Raw genomic sequence first — 15,680 nt, 5'->3', positions numbered from 1 at the left:
ATGAAAATAAACTTTTTATAGATTATTTCTTGTATTTGAAAAAAAATCATGAAATTTTGGGAACAATGCCACAATTATGTTATGTCTGAATTCATTTTATAATGGAACATGCTATAGCAGGGTCACATTTATGTCATGATAAATTATAACTGGGCAAACTGATCAAGGTGAAACGGTTAAGACAAACAAAACACTCTTTTAAATTATATATTTTTGCAAATGCAAGCATTTTATCTTTTCTCACTTTTCCATGTGTAAGTTTTGTTGCTTATGTGTCTCTTTAAAATTTTTCGGATAAGTGTGGCTCTGACACAAAACAAATCTTAAACCATTTTTATACTTTACCACAATCTATGACTTCAAAGCTGTTCCAATTATGGACCCTGGGAAGGCATTCAAAATTTTTAGATGTCACCCAGATTCAACTGATAAGTCTGTATCACTGGTTTAGAGTAACCATGGTAACATCACACATGTAAACATTTAACTCTTCTTTTAAATTGCCTTGTGGAGGTTCCATATATTTTAAATGAAAACATCATGTTCTTTTATGTCAAACTACATCAATGATTCAAGGAATGCTGAAACAGCAAACAAACAAACAAACAAACAAATAAATAGTTTTGAATACCTGGCCTTTGAAAGTCTGATGTAAGCCAACACCACTGTGCACAACACAGCTGCAGTTACCATTGCATGTCCTGATGGACTCCCTGCAAAATAATCTATAATTCTAGAATGCACAGTTTTAGCTTTTCTGTTAAAGAACAACATTATTATTATTATTATTATTATTATTATTATTAATTATTATTATTATTATTATAGTAATTATCATTAAAGGTATTCCATTTTTGTTCAGTTTGTATTTTAACATTCTGTTACAAATGTCTTAGGAACCTTACATTACTAAAGGGATTGAACATTCACTGGATCCCAAGGGGTTGGTGAAGTCTTAGGCCTGAGACAGAATGGCAAAGATTTCTACACACTTGAGTGATTTACAAATGTTGATACTAGAGAATAATAATGTATCTGTCCAGCTGAATTTTTCCTTAGTAAAGGTGCTGATCCAGTATGTTGCTTTGACTCTATCCTTTCTCACAGTGAAGATGCTTCCATTCAGCCATGCAAATGGTCATTTTACAAAAGCATCTCACCAGAGAGCAAACTTTAAATGTCTCAGGGAAGAAGATATAGTAGGGCAAGAGAACATGGCTTATCTTTTCTTCTCAGAAAGGTGCTCTCCTCTCTGATACTATAGAAGATAAAAGATCTTTACTTTTTCAGTCAATACAAACATGATGTGTGATTCATTCTGGTAGCAGCCCAGAAGGATATGGATAACAACAGCACACCAGCTACTGATGATGTAGCCACATTCATTGTTTAGCAGTACTAAGGATGTATTTTTATGTAAAATATACGGATAATTTGTGCTTTTTTCTGCTATAAACAAAATCTATTGAAAAATAGCCACTTTTGAAATTTGTTCAGCATAATATGTTGTTTCTGTGGAATGAAGCAACTAACATAAACGGGGTGGGAAGTTTCACAGAATCTCATCGGTAGTTTGATTGTTACACAAATGAAAATACACATCATCAACTGTTAACTGAATACAGAACTCAACTTAGAACTTAATAAGTAAAGTCTTGTGAAGAAACTAATAAAAAATCAATGAGTGATTTGGAGAATTACAATAGAAATTATTTTTAATTTCAACTTTTTTTTTAACCAAATTATAAGAATTTGGTCAGTTGAAAGGAAATCTTTTAGTAAGTTATGTTTCTCCAAAACTACTGACCCAATCACATTAATATTAGGAATTAATCTCTACTACCTCAAAATCAGTGCCCTAAGTGACCAATGAAAAAACATCGTTCTGTTTAGATAGATCATATAGACAAAGAGAAACAACTCTTACAGATTAACTCCTCCTGTTCCCACTAGGTGGCTACCAGCATCATGGATGTGGAATCAGGTCACAATTAGTACTTCCAGTTCAGTACCCACGAATGTAGTTCTAGTCTATTTTTAGAACATTTTTTTACTCTCTCATTTTGGTGTTGACAGAAGAGTTTTATGTATGCATTTTGGTAGGGATTTAAAGGTAATTGTTTATTCCTGATAATATGAGCTCAGTGTGTTGTTATCTGCATTTCGGCGACAGTGCACAGTGAGTAATAAGGCCTTGGTGATGATCCGGAAATGAAATCTGTGTTCTGTTTACATGCTGCTCTGTTGACAGTCCAGCATCTCAAAAAAGAGCAGGTCAACCTTTGACAAGAACTTCACTGTGAAGTCATCTCTGAAGGCATTTTAGATTAACATATGATTTGCAATGACTGTCACCCAGTGGAAAGGTCAGTAATGAGAAACAAATGTAGAGAACTATGGTAAAATTTATTGTATTCTATGTCCATGTAACCAGATTAAGCTTAATAAAAAATTCAAACATAATGCTTGCATTTGCAATGAAGTATGATTGGGATTGACACTACCATGACTGTGTATTTTTGGCAAAATGTAATATGTTGTTGTTGTTGTAGGGTTTAACGCCATTTTTCAGCACACGATAGGCTATACATGGCGGCCAGTATTAATGGTGGAGGAAGAACCCAGGAAAATCCCGGAAAGAACCACTGACCCACGAGAAGCTACTGGCAAGCTTTCTAACATACCCACATTGGCTGAATCTGAGACTCGAACCCACACAGTCAGAGGTGAGATGGCAGTGATCCGTAACGGAGAGCGCTTTAGACCACTCGGCCATTCGGGGCCCCGCAAAATGTGATAAACAATTTTCTTTTTCTGTTGAATACATTACACAATAATACTGAGAGTAACAGAATAGGTAAGTGGAAGAAATGTTTGAGCATCCATGAGATTAACAGAACAAAGATCATGTGTTTATATATGTACTTAGGTAATCCCTATGTTGACATTTATTAAGTGGCAGTTGTCATGGCAGCAGAACCAACTTTCTTGATATGATTTGTTGAATATTGTTCTTTCTGGACAGATTATTTCCAGATCATTGAGGCCTGTTTTATAGTAATTTGATACTTTTATAGTAATTCGACAAAAAAGGGACTTCTGGATTAATCAAGCAAATTAACATTTAGGATTTCTGTTATGTTTAAGAATTCTGTTCCCATTGAACTACGTATGTCCAGACAGCAAAGTTTCCAGATAAACAGATTAACAAGGAGGACCCTCTGTACCTTCTTTCCTTAGCCAATACAATGAGATTTTGATGTGGACATTATCCAAACACTTCTGATAACTGTTGTGGGCACACATTTGGCCCTTCCACTTCACCTCCCTTAACAGATCAATAGAGCCAAGAGAGAGAGAGAAGATAGTTATTTGTGCTATTAGCATGTCTGTCTGCCATTTAAATGCAACTGCTCTAAGTTAGGATCCACAGGAAACAAAATGTGCAGCATTTTTAAATCAATTAATTTCTGTAATTGCTAATCGTTATTAAAGTAACTCTCACAACTAAACATTCTTCTAATTTTGAGGCAATGATTTATAAAATTTAAAAATAAAGCAGCAAAGACATGTACATGGCTTGGCAGTGTTGTCACTCAATCAGTTGACTAGTGAATAATGTTGTCCATTCCTGATAAATCTGACCCCACTACTGACTGACAATCATTCTTTGTAATCATGCAAGCAAGATGTCAAGATGTTAGTTAGTGGGTATTTTACAATCGATAACAGTACACAGAAACAAAAAACATTTACTATTAAAGAGATGCCTGAAGCTCTGGACAGGATTAAACTCTGTGGTAAACAAACACAGCTCAAGATTTAGGTGTTCACGAGTCAACCATTATGGAAGAGTAAATGAAAATCAATTTATTTTATTTAAAAAAAACTAAAACAACAGATTTTTGTGATCTGCAGCAGAAAAAGTCTAGCATGAAATTTATACTTATACCATTTATCGACCTGCATACTTTGTGAATCGCAAATGTGCTTCATCTTTCCTTACATAATTTTGCTATTTTCTTTTACTGAATTAGACACACAATGAATGACCTGTCACAAAATTACTAAATATTATACTTTAGTGCGCATATTTTCAATGGAATTATTATAGATTCACTCTCATGCATACCATGAGATCAACTTTTGAGTACACAGTGTAGATACTGTAACTATTCATGCTATATACATGTATTAGACATGTATATTTATGTACCAATACATAGTTCTCTGTATTTCTCATTTAATATGCACTGTGCATATGAAGCAAATAGTTTTGCACAACTTTTATTACCCCAACACCATGTTTTGGATGCATGCATCATTTTCTTCAACTATCTAACTTGGTTCTTTATAAGATGATTTGGTACACAGTAACATTTTGTGGACCCTGACCATCGTGTTATAACAGGGTTACCATGTACATGGATGTGAGCAAGAACATTTTGTGCAGACCAGGTGTGTCTCATGGTTGTCATCTATCACTTTAAATTGTTTAGATCATTATCACATAGACAATAACAATTAGTAAAACAAGAATCCCTTGAATGGACTGATGCTCTTCTAGGCAAATATAATTTACAGGAATTCAACATAAGACCATTTATTCCTTTTAGCTACTGAGTGTTGAAACCATCTCTGATATTCTTCAGTGATAACAAGAGTTTTTAATTTGCTGCTGTGCTAGTCATACTGGATGCCAGATTGCCAACATTTTCACCAAAATACATCATTAAGATTCTTTTCCTGAAAATGCCATACCATAATGACATTCCATTCAGAGCAAGTAATAAGGACAAAAGTTTTAAGACAGCTATAGTGGCAGTCGTATTGGATATACAATTATAAACATTTTTATTCAGGACCAATGACGTTATCATGTGATGTCTTTGACAACCTCATGTCGATATAGCAATCAGTTTGAGAGGAGTAGACATAATATTTTCAAGGTAGTCACAATGGCGGCCAATATTAAGTGTTTGTCATTTTCATTTAGGACCAAACAGATATCATGGGAACTATTCTAATAAAACTCCATTTCTAAATTACTTTCCATTTCAGAGGAGTAGTTCTTCAAGATAGCCACATACTGGATGTTAGATCAGTACCATTTTGATTTAGGATTAAAGAAATATGACACCATGTCTTTTAGCAAAAATCCCATTAAAATATTCAGGATATATTAATAATAACAAGATTTTCAAGCTGGTAATTGTAGCAAGCATAACAGACATTGTCCGATCATTTTCACTGAGGACTAACAAAATATCATTATAAGTCTTCTGGGGAAACAACATCTCAATATGACTTTCTGTTTACGAGAAGTTGCAATATTAAGATTTTCAAGATGGCTGATGTGGCAGCCATATTTTGGACATCAGATCAGCATCACTTCGTTTTAGGACCAACCAGAGATCATAAGAAATCTTTCAGTGAAAACCCTATGTTATAATGACCATCCACCTGGTAAATAAACAGTAATAAGATTTTCAAGAAAGCTGCCAATATGACCATATTGGACATCAGATTGGCACCATTTTTATATAGGACCAACCAGACCTCATAAGAAGCCTTTTAGTGAAAACCACATGTTGATATGACAATCCATTTAAGAGTAGTGATAACAAGATTGTCAAGATGGCTGCCATTATGGTCAGAATGTCACCATTTTCATTCAGGATCAAACAGACATCATAAGAAGATTTTATCTGAAAACTCCATGTTGATATGACCAATAATTCAAGGAGTGGTGATAACAAGATTTTCAAGATAACAATTGTGGTGGTCATATTAGATATTCCAACAACTCCATTTCATTCAGGACCAACTAGAATGTTGAATATGGAATGTGTGTGTGTAAAGTTTAGTGCAATCATCTAGACAGTTTAGGCAGATTAGTGACAACAAACTTACCAGCCCCTTAAACTCTTGTGGTCTATGACCAGCAGAGCTAAAAATTCATAAATACACATTAAATTGCTGGAAAACTTTAGAATTACTGCACCAAAAACAAAACATGCTGGATAGGCAAAACTAATAATAAATTGTCATTTTCGAAGGCACTATTTACAGTTGCAAGTGAAAGTTTTGACTGGTTACATCTGGGATACATGTGGCCTCGGAGTCTTGAATGCTGAGTCAATCTGTAAGAGTTACTTCCCTTTGTCTACATGCTATGTAGATAGGAAGACACTACATTTTCTCATCTTTCAAAGAGACCTGGATTTGGAGGTAGCAGAAAGTAGTTTCCTAGTAGTAATGTGCATGGGTAATGTATTTGATATAGAAGTGAGAAGCTAAAATATTTCAATTATGCATACCAGGTCCTGTTTCACAGGTAAGCCTGTACTGGTTAAGGCTTGGTAATGTGTTGTCTGATTCTTTAATCCACCAATAAGGTCTTTCCCCATGAAGTATCCTGAAATGCAGATAATGGTTTTATATTGTCAAATAAAAGCATCTTTTCCCAAAATTTTTTATAAGTTATCATAAATTTAAAAAATATCCTTAGATAATAAGCCAAATAAAGTAACAAGCAACAAATACTTATCATTTGACATTTCTAATAGCACAGTACTATTTTTGATGCATTTATTTCTGCTTTGTATAGTTTTATCATTACCAGTCAATCATATATTGAAATTTAAAATGGACAAGCTAAAAGTAATCTAACTTGCAGAAATTTTCTTATGAACTGTGACTTAATTACATTGGAGGTTATGTCCAAACAACCTTCAACTTGCCAATCCAAACAGCCACATTAGAGGTTATGTCCAACTGATCTTTGACTTGTGAATTCAAACAGTGACACTGGAAATTATGTCCAAATGACCTATCACCTTGCCTATTTCAAACAGTCACATCAGATGTTATGTCCAAATGACCTTCCAATTCGTCCATTCAAACAGTTACCTTGAGGTTTGTCCAAACAACCTTCTAACTTTATCAATCACATTGAGGCTTTGTCCAAATAACCTTCTGACTTATCAATTCAAAAAGTAAATTTTCAATAGTTAATTTATTTATGATCTTGTGGAAAAAATCCTAAGGTTATCTAAGGTTCAGCATTTGAAAAAAGTAAACTGTGTGTGAAACATGAATTTAAACAGATTAAATAACTTTGGAATATGAATTAATGCTGGGATATTTAAGTTTCTAACAAGGTCGATAGACTGTTAGGATCTGATTTTAATTAGCTTTCAACTTTAATAAATCTACCTTTACTAAAACACTCCACTTTTATGAACACTTTCAGCCTTTTAAGAACACTAAGTAACATTTTTAATTACAGATGCTATCATTTTGTCAAAGTGGGATTTAACATGATATTGTACACTTCATGCTAGTTATGCTGTCTATGTAAGTGTGATTTAATGTGATATTGTACAATCCATGATATCTATCCTGTATACGCAAGTGTGATTTAATGTGATATTGTACAATCCATGATATCTATCCTGTATACGCAAGTGTGATTTAATGTGATATTGTACATTTCATGCTAGTTATGCTGTCTATGTAAGTGTGATTTAATGTGATATTGTACAATCCATATCTATCCTGTCTATGCAAGTGTGATTTAATGTGATATTGTACAATCCATATCTATCCTGTCTATGCAAGTGTGATTTAATGTGATATTGTACAATCCATGATATCTATCCTGTCTACACAAGTGTGATTTAATGTGATATTGTACATTTCATGCTAGTTATGCTGTCTATGCAAGTGTGATTTAATGTGGTATTGTACAATCCATGATATCTATCCTGTATATGCAAGTGTGATTTAATGTGATATTGTACAATACGTGATATCTATCTTGCTGTCTACGCAAGTGTGATTTAACATGATATTGTACAATCCATGCTAGTTATTCTGTCTATGCAAGTGTGATTTAATGTGATATTGACATTCCATGCTAGTTATGCTGTCTATGCAAGTGTGATTTAATGTGATATTGCACATTCCATGCTATCTATCATGCTGTCTATGTAAGTTTGATTTAATGTAATATTATATGTTCATGCTAGTTATGATGTTTATTCAAATGTGATTAATAAGATATTGTACATTCCATGCTAGTTAGCATGCTTGTCTATGAAAGTGTGTCTTAATGTGATATTGTAGATTTACCCCGCTACATAAGGGATTTTTTCAGAGTCAAACAGACCAACCTCAACTGATACCAAAACCATCAAAATGATCACCCTCCGGTAGTACCCAAGCAGTCAAAGAAACCAACCTCAGCTGATACCTTAGCCATCAAAAAGACCAACCACAGGTAATACTCAAGCTGTCAAGGAAACCAACCTCAAATGACAATAAAACCATCAAAAAGACCAACCTCAGGTAATACTTGTTGTCAAAGAAACCAACCTCAGCTGATATCTAAGCCATCAAAGAGACCAATCTTGAGGGATAAAATAAGCCATCAAAAGTTCCCAGGATTATGGAAACTTTGTTAATCAAAATGCTTTATTCCCATCCATTTTGTGATGATTTCTTAAATTAATCACACTAACAAATGTCTTTATGAAAATCATCAGAAATCTTTTCAAAAAACCGTTACCCAGATACCAGGATGAGCACACAGGAAAAACACTTGTCCACTCATCCAAACTGGGTACAAACTGGCTGGGCTGAATAAACATTATTTGTCCATGGACCAAGTATATGCAGAATTGCCTTTTGAGAATAAATATGAATACATTTTCTACCCTTATGAAGCACCAAAGTTCCACATGGCTTGACATTTCTCTTATACACAGTTCATGCCTAATCTATCTACTTGTTGTCTAAAACATGTTTTAAAGAATTACTTCATAATGTTACACAGGTATCTGATACCTGGGTTCTGAGTTATTTTAATGTTCTTTCTGCTACTTCAAAATATACTGCACAGAGTTTAGAATAAGTCATAATTATGTGGTAACTGGTTCCATGAATCAGCTGGTGCAGACCCTTTAAAACATACAACAGAAAAATAGACAAAAAACGATAATAAGCAAGAATTTGCACACAAAGTCAGAACCATTTCAGTACAGCATTGATCCACTCTGAAAGGCAGGCAATCCACAGAACCTTTTCCCCTGTAGGCTTGTGAAGGCAGTAGGCGATAGGGAAGTAGATGAGAAATGCATTTCTTGGATCTCCTAGATGAGATGCAATCAGCATCCATTCACTTTGATCCTGAATAATAAAATGACAGAAATGTCTTAGTTTTCAGGCTTGATGACAAAAGCTAATGAAGTTGTCCTTGGTGACAAAATATATAAAAATTATTTTCTAATTGTGAATTTACAGAAAATGCAGAATAATTTGACCCGAGGGTCATGAAACTCATAAATTTCAGGTTTGTTTTGACCTATCAGAAATCCAATTTGTTTTGACTTATCAGAAGTCAGATTTGTTTTGACCTATCAGAAGTCAGATTTGTTTTGACCTATCAAAAGCAATGTTACATTTGAAAGATCACTCTCACTGGCTGATAGTGGAAAGTCAAAGTAAAGCACAACATTATGATCTCAAAGCCGAGGATTACATCTAACCTTCAGAGAAAGGGACCATATATTTAATAATTCCAGTATATGTTACTGTACTCCTTTGAAAGTGACAATGAGCTAAATAGGTCAAAGATCAAACAGTAGTCTATCCATATCTTTACAACTTTATTGGGATGAAAAAAGTGTAGGTGTTAACTGACACCATCTGTCTTTTCAATCAAAGGGGGAATTACAATTTTTCAGTTATGGTGTAGAACTAAAACTTAACACAATCATATCTGTTATTTTCATTGGAGTATGTTTTCTTCATGACTATGTAAGACAGTCTTGGAGGAAATCAAATGTAGGGAAACATTTTCTCAGCACCACCATCTTACTCTTGGACTGACAACAAGAATCAGTGAAAGAACTCTGACAAAATGCATACCTGTATTAAAGACAGAACAAATTTAGACAAGAGAGTGGCTACCAGACATTCCTGTCATCAAGTAATCTTTGTAAAATTGTAAAATCTCAACCCAAATATGGTCCACCTCTGAATGGTTTTGTCTAGTGTAAAACATCAATGTAAATAGCATCCAACTGTGAAGACTTTTGACTAGTGTAACTAGAAATAGTGCTGAGGTGACATCATTTATGGGAATGAATTACTGTAAGAACTTCACCAATTTAAACACAAAGAAAATATAACATATATTCTGTTTCACTTTTCAAGTTTAAAAAAATTCTGATATTCAAATTTTTCAGAAAGAAAACATTATGATCACAGAACTTCTCTAGAATCCAAGCACATGAAAATGAGAGATATCAATTTATATTTTCCCTGGTAATTTTAAAATGTAATTATCATAACCTAAATGAAGGATAACACAAGTGACAGATTATCACATCTTTAATGAAGGATAACACAGCTTTAATGAAGGATGACACAAGTGACAGATTATCACATCTTTAATGAAGGATAACACAGCTTTAATGAAGGATAACACAAGTGACAGATTATCACATCTTTAATGAAGGATAACACAGCTTTAATGAAGGATACAAGTGACAGATTATCACAGCCATAATGATAATTCTGATCCTTTTGTTCTTGAATATTAAGTCCATCATAAACATTACCTAAGGTTTTTGATCTGCTGTATATACAATTCACTTTCTCAACTGGCACAATGCTTGCCAAATTTTTTAGTCAGGTAATTAATCATGACTCTCAAATGAACCTATTGTATGCAAATATATTAAACTACTGTGAATGAGCCAATCTGACAAAATGACCCTAATCTGACAAAATGAGCCTAATGTGACAAAATGAGCATGATGCAACAAAATGAGCCTAATGTGACAAAATGAGCCTAATGCGACAAAATGAGCCTAACATAAGCTACAAAATGAGCATAATGTGACAAAATGAGCATGATGCAACAAAATGAGCCTAATGCGACAAAATGAGCCTAACATAAGCTACAAAATGAGCCTATCATATACAACAAAAAAATTGATTATATGCCACCTTAATTTATCCATCATATAAGCTGGCCACTCCTCTTTTCTTAAATGTCATATGCCTGGCTAGAAATCCGGTTCAAAAAATGTATTCATTGTTCAAAATTCTAGTAAATAATTGTGTTTAATCATTTTTTTCATGTTTTTCTTAGTCAATCCTTCAAGCAGTATATGCTGGTTTTAAAAAGAATAAAAGTCACTTGTATACTGCACCTGTATCAGCAACCCCTGTATTAACAGCCTTAAGCAAAATATAGAAAGTACAACCCAATGACTGATAGGTGACCATATTTTCAAAGACATGCCGTAGGTTGTGGTAAACAGAAACATTAACCGAATGGCTGACAGGTACCCTTTTTAAAGACATAGTTAAGGCTATCCAATGTACACAAGTTCTGGTCAACTCATGTATATGTATCTTACCTTAAACAACTTGCAGTGCTTTTTGAAAAAAAATATTAAATGAACATCTTCAATGGATAAATAACTGTTATGCTGGTATATTTTCTTTTTTTGGATTAAACTTACTAATTGATAGATTAAACATCCCCATATATCTGGAAACAAACTAGATATCTTGTAATGTACAACAATCCTTGCTCATAACATATCAATGTACATATAGATTTCTGCCAACATTTCCATAATTTCATTTGTTTTTCTTTACATACATCCTATATAATATACCTTCTCTTAAAATTTGATTTGTTTCATGAAAGTGAACCTTACCCCACTAGGTGGAAAGGCGGGGGACATCAAAGGTCATCACATATTTTTTACATACTTTGAAAGAAGTCAAGGTACATGTGTAAAGATTGACTGATGCAACTATCTTTTAGGCATTTATGTAAGTAATAATGCAAAAGTTGTTGTTGCTGTTGTGGTTTTAATGCCATTTCTTCAGCACACAATAGGCTATACATGGCAATTTAACTGTTGGAGGAATAATCCAGGAAAACCCTGGCAAGAATCCCCAACTCATGGGAAGCTACTGGCAAGCTTCCAAGCATACCTAATTAGCCGAATCTGACACTTGAATCCATGCAGACAGAGGTGAGATGGCAGTGATTGGTAAAGGCAAGTGCTAAGGCCACTTGGCCAACTGGGACCACTACTGCATTAAATAGTCACCTTAGTTTGTTTTAAACCAATATTCCCCCTTCCATTACACCAGTGTCTATCCTAAACAACTATTGAAATCTCCAATCTATAACCCAGGAGTCTCAAACTCAAATCACCATGACAGGCACATGAGAACAGTATACTGGTCCAAGGGCCACATACTTAAAAAAAACATTTGCATTATTATATTTTATAAATTTCAGATGTTGCTGTGGACCACAGGAAATAATTCCAAGAACCATGTTCTGCTGTAGGCTGAATGAAGACCCTTGCTATAACCTGTATGTGATTTCTCCCTGCTCCTTGGTGACTGGCTTCAGCTCAGAAATTGTTTAACCCCACTTTAGCAAATATCAACTCTTGGTATCTTTTTTTTTTACTGTTGAAAGAGCAAACTAAAACCATTTAAACAATGTATTCATGCTTTCTGATCAACCTTTGACTCAATTAAATGTTTATGTTTTTAATTATGTTTCATTGAATGAGAGTCCCACCAATACATCACACATGAAGCAAAAGAGAATCAGATTATAAATGCAACTTAAGCCCAATCACACAACAATTATGAATCCTGTTGAGGGTTTTAGTCTTTTTGCATGCATGGTATTGTGCATGCAATGAGAAACAAGTTTTTTCACATTTCATCTTTTAATAATGAGAAGAAGAATTCCAATCTTGATATCTTTCATCAATTTTCAGCCATTACTTATTTTCAGGTTACCATTATTTTAACTAAACAACACTTTTGTTCAGTCAAAGAAAGAAAGACTTTAAAATGTTTAATAAAGTTTCACAGCTATTTCTTTTGTTTTATATTACTTGTTTCAAAGGTATAGTAAAATATCTGTTTTCAAAGAACTGTTTTCAATAGCTTCTTCCTAACTTCCCATTAACTGACCTAATTATGGCAGCGGTAGAAGTCACTTTACCCTAAATCTGAGATGTGTAGACCCTGCAAAATGAAAATTCATAAGATTTCACATTAAAATTTGACTTTTCTAAGCTTATTACATTAAGTATGTTATGCTATTTATTATATTAGGAATGTTGTGCCATTTATCACAGGGGTCCCTGAGTGGTCGAGTGGCCTGAAGCGCTCTCCGTTACGAATCACTGCCATCTCACCTCTGTCTGTGTGGGGTTGAGTCTTGGATTTGGCCAATGTGGGTATATGAGAAAGCTTGCCAGTAGCTTCTCGAGGGTTGATGGTTCTTTCCGGGGATTTTCTGGGTTCTTCCACCACCATTAATACTGGCTGCCATGTACAGCCTATCGTGTACTGAAAAATGGTGTTAAACCCTACAACAACAACCATTTATCACAAAAATAGTCTCAAACAAGTCAGGTTAATATCTGCAATTAAGTATCACCAGTTCACAAATGATGCTACTGTGTATTTTGAGCAAAGTGCATTCTCATGCATCCCAAAAGAGACAAACCAAATAATACCATAGATACCCCCACTATGAGGGCACATAAATACCTTAAAGGTGGTCTGCAGCCAGTGTATTGCTTGAACACCTGTAATATGCAAGACATCCATAGCTGTATTAACTCTGAAATAGTAATAATAATGATGGTGATAAATAATAATAATAATAATAATATTAATAGTAATAATAATAGGTATAAGGATGATAAAACTGAGGATCTTGAAACTTATCACTTATGAAGATCTAGATTTTACTTTGTTAACTTAACTAGGATTCCTCAGTGAAATATGTAAGATATAGGTCACAAGATTCAATTCACCTTCAGGTCAGTTATCTACTGAAATGTCTCCAGCTTTGGTTGTGTAATTTGCCAATTATCAGACTAGTACAATCTCATAACAAAAGTGACCTCTCATTCCCAAGTGATATGGGGCAAAACCAATAAAATTTGCTCCCCAATTAAGAAAATGTTGTACTATTTTCAGATTGCAATTTGTCATTTGCATGAAATTATAAATATTCAGACTGTTAACTGTAAAAAGCATTTCAACTTTTCCAATGAAAATTAATGTAAAATCTTGCAAATGCAGTTTCATTTAGATGATTTAGTGAAGGGAATGGCAAAACTGGTTCTTATCCATGAAAAACAGTGATACAAAGTTAACAAAACCACGACTCTTGTAACTGACCTATTATCTGTAAATGACATTATAGTGTTGGTTAGGTAATGACAAGACATGACATTCTAAAATTGTTTTATTCTAAACATTTTCCCTTAAAATTATTATAGTCATTGCAGACAGCCCGTTTCTTTGGCTGATGTGCACCATGAACTGTAAGGACAGAAATATACTACTACACCCTGACCATCGTATTTTAAATTTTGCAGTTACACTATATCTGACATGACGACACCCACAAGTATCAAGGGATAAAATGTTAAAAGTGGGACATCCTCCCCACCCCCTCGTAATTATGTCAGTGAAATTTGAAAGATGTTTTGATGCCTGTTTGTTCATGGTTCCACATTGTTCCAATCTTTATTAGGTATAAAACAAAAATGTATGGTTTGTATTAGCCTATTGCCATTTCCGTGCATGTTATTTTGTTGTCATACCATAAAATTCACTTTTATTTATTGTATGGTGGGCAGGGTCCTATGTCAGAACGGGTCATGGAAGTAATTAGCTACGATGTCGTAGCCTCAACTTGATTTGCTGTGGTCGAGTCCACGAGGTAGGAGTAAGGGTACTAATACTAGTACTAGGAGGTAATCTGGTCAATTTGTAATTCTGTATGATTTTTTTTCTCCAGGATATTGCTTTTTAACTTTTAATATAGCTAAACGTTAGTCCTACATGTAAAACCTCGACGCTGATATTTATGTTTTAGCACCAAAACGATAACAATATGTGCTATGTATTATATTGTAGGACTAAGTTAAACGTCAGCCACTTGTGAACACAGTACGGTAGATTCGTACCGTTGTTTAATAATTATAACATGTAGCGCCTAGACAAGCTAAATTGTAAGCAACGATACGAGCCGGAGAAATGAGAAACATGGCCATATTGCAACGAAATTACATACATTTTTTATATTTACGCTTTTGCTAATTGTGATTGCTCGACTCACACTCGTGACAAAACTATCACGTGTACCGGAAGTTGATATGTGGAGAACCTTTGGAAACGATAATTGCAAAATCAAATGTTCCGGTTTTCATCCAAGCACAGACATTTAACGATCACTTAGATGGATACGGAATAGTTTACGTTCTCCTCGTAAACTCTTTAAAGATACTAATTAATGACAGTAATGGTTAATTTCATTTAAAGAACAATATAACAAAGATTATCAAAAGGAAAATAAGAACACTGTATTGGATACTATCTGCCTGATACAGACTACTTTCCATTTTGTCTACAAACTCTTTAAAGAGACTTTATCATTAATGACATCCCATGCTTAATTTCATTTAAAGAACAAGATGACAAAGGTTAGCAAACTCAAACAACATCTATAAGTATACTATTCACCTTCTCACTCTTAAAAAATGTAAAACTTATTTTGTCTCCAATTAGCCAATGCAGCATTCACAAACTGCAAATCA

At 34.0% G+C, this 15,680-nt stretch overlaps 1 protein-coding gene across 5 annotated transcripts in view; it reads right to left on the bottom strand.

Moving 5' to 3' along the window:
* LOC149771696 (glucose-6-phosphatase catalytic subunit 1-like) overlaps positions 1-15,245 on the bottom strand; it is a 28,889-nt gene extending 13,644 nt beyond the window's left edge. For 2 of the 5 annotated variants that reach the window (XM_089948206.1, XM_089948210.1), the window contains exons 1-5: positions 15,158-15,245; positions 13,618-13,690; positions 9,035-9,192; positions 6,321-6,418; positions 632-713 (exon numbers count right to left, since the gene is read on the bottom strand). In XM_089948206.1, coding sequence (XP_089804332.1) covers positions 632-713; positions 6,321-6,418; positions 9,035-9,192; positions 13,618-13,677 — 398 coding nt within the window. In that variant the 5' untranslated portion in view covers positions 13,678-13,690; positions 15,158-15,245. The remainder of the gene's footprint in view (positions 1-631; positions 714-6,320; positions 6,419-9,034; positions 9,193-13,617; positions 13,691-15,157) is intronic. The other 3 variants (XM_089948207.1, XM_089948209.1, XM_089948208.1) reach the window with 3 other exon arrangements.
* Positions 15,246-15,680: the final 435 nt, after the last annotated feature.

This window comes from Sinohyriopsis cumingii, unplaced genomic scaffold, assembly GCF_028554795.1.
Source record: "Sinohyriopsis cumingii isolate HCF-2022 unplaced genomic scaffold, ASM2855479v2 utg001711l, whole genome shotgun sequence".
NCBI lineage: Eukaryota > Metazoa > Mollusca > Bivalvia > Unionida > Unionidae > Sinohyriopsis > Sinohyriopsis cumingii.
The sequence above is the reverse complement of the archived record's forward strand: the minus strand, read 5'-3'. Positions and strand labels throughout refer to the sequence as shown.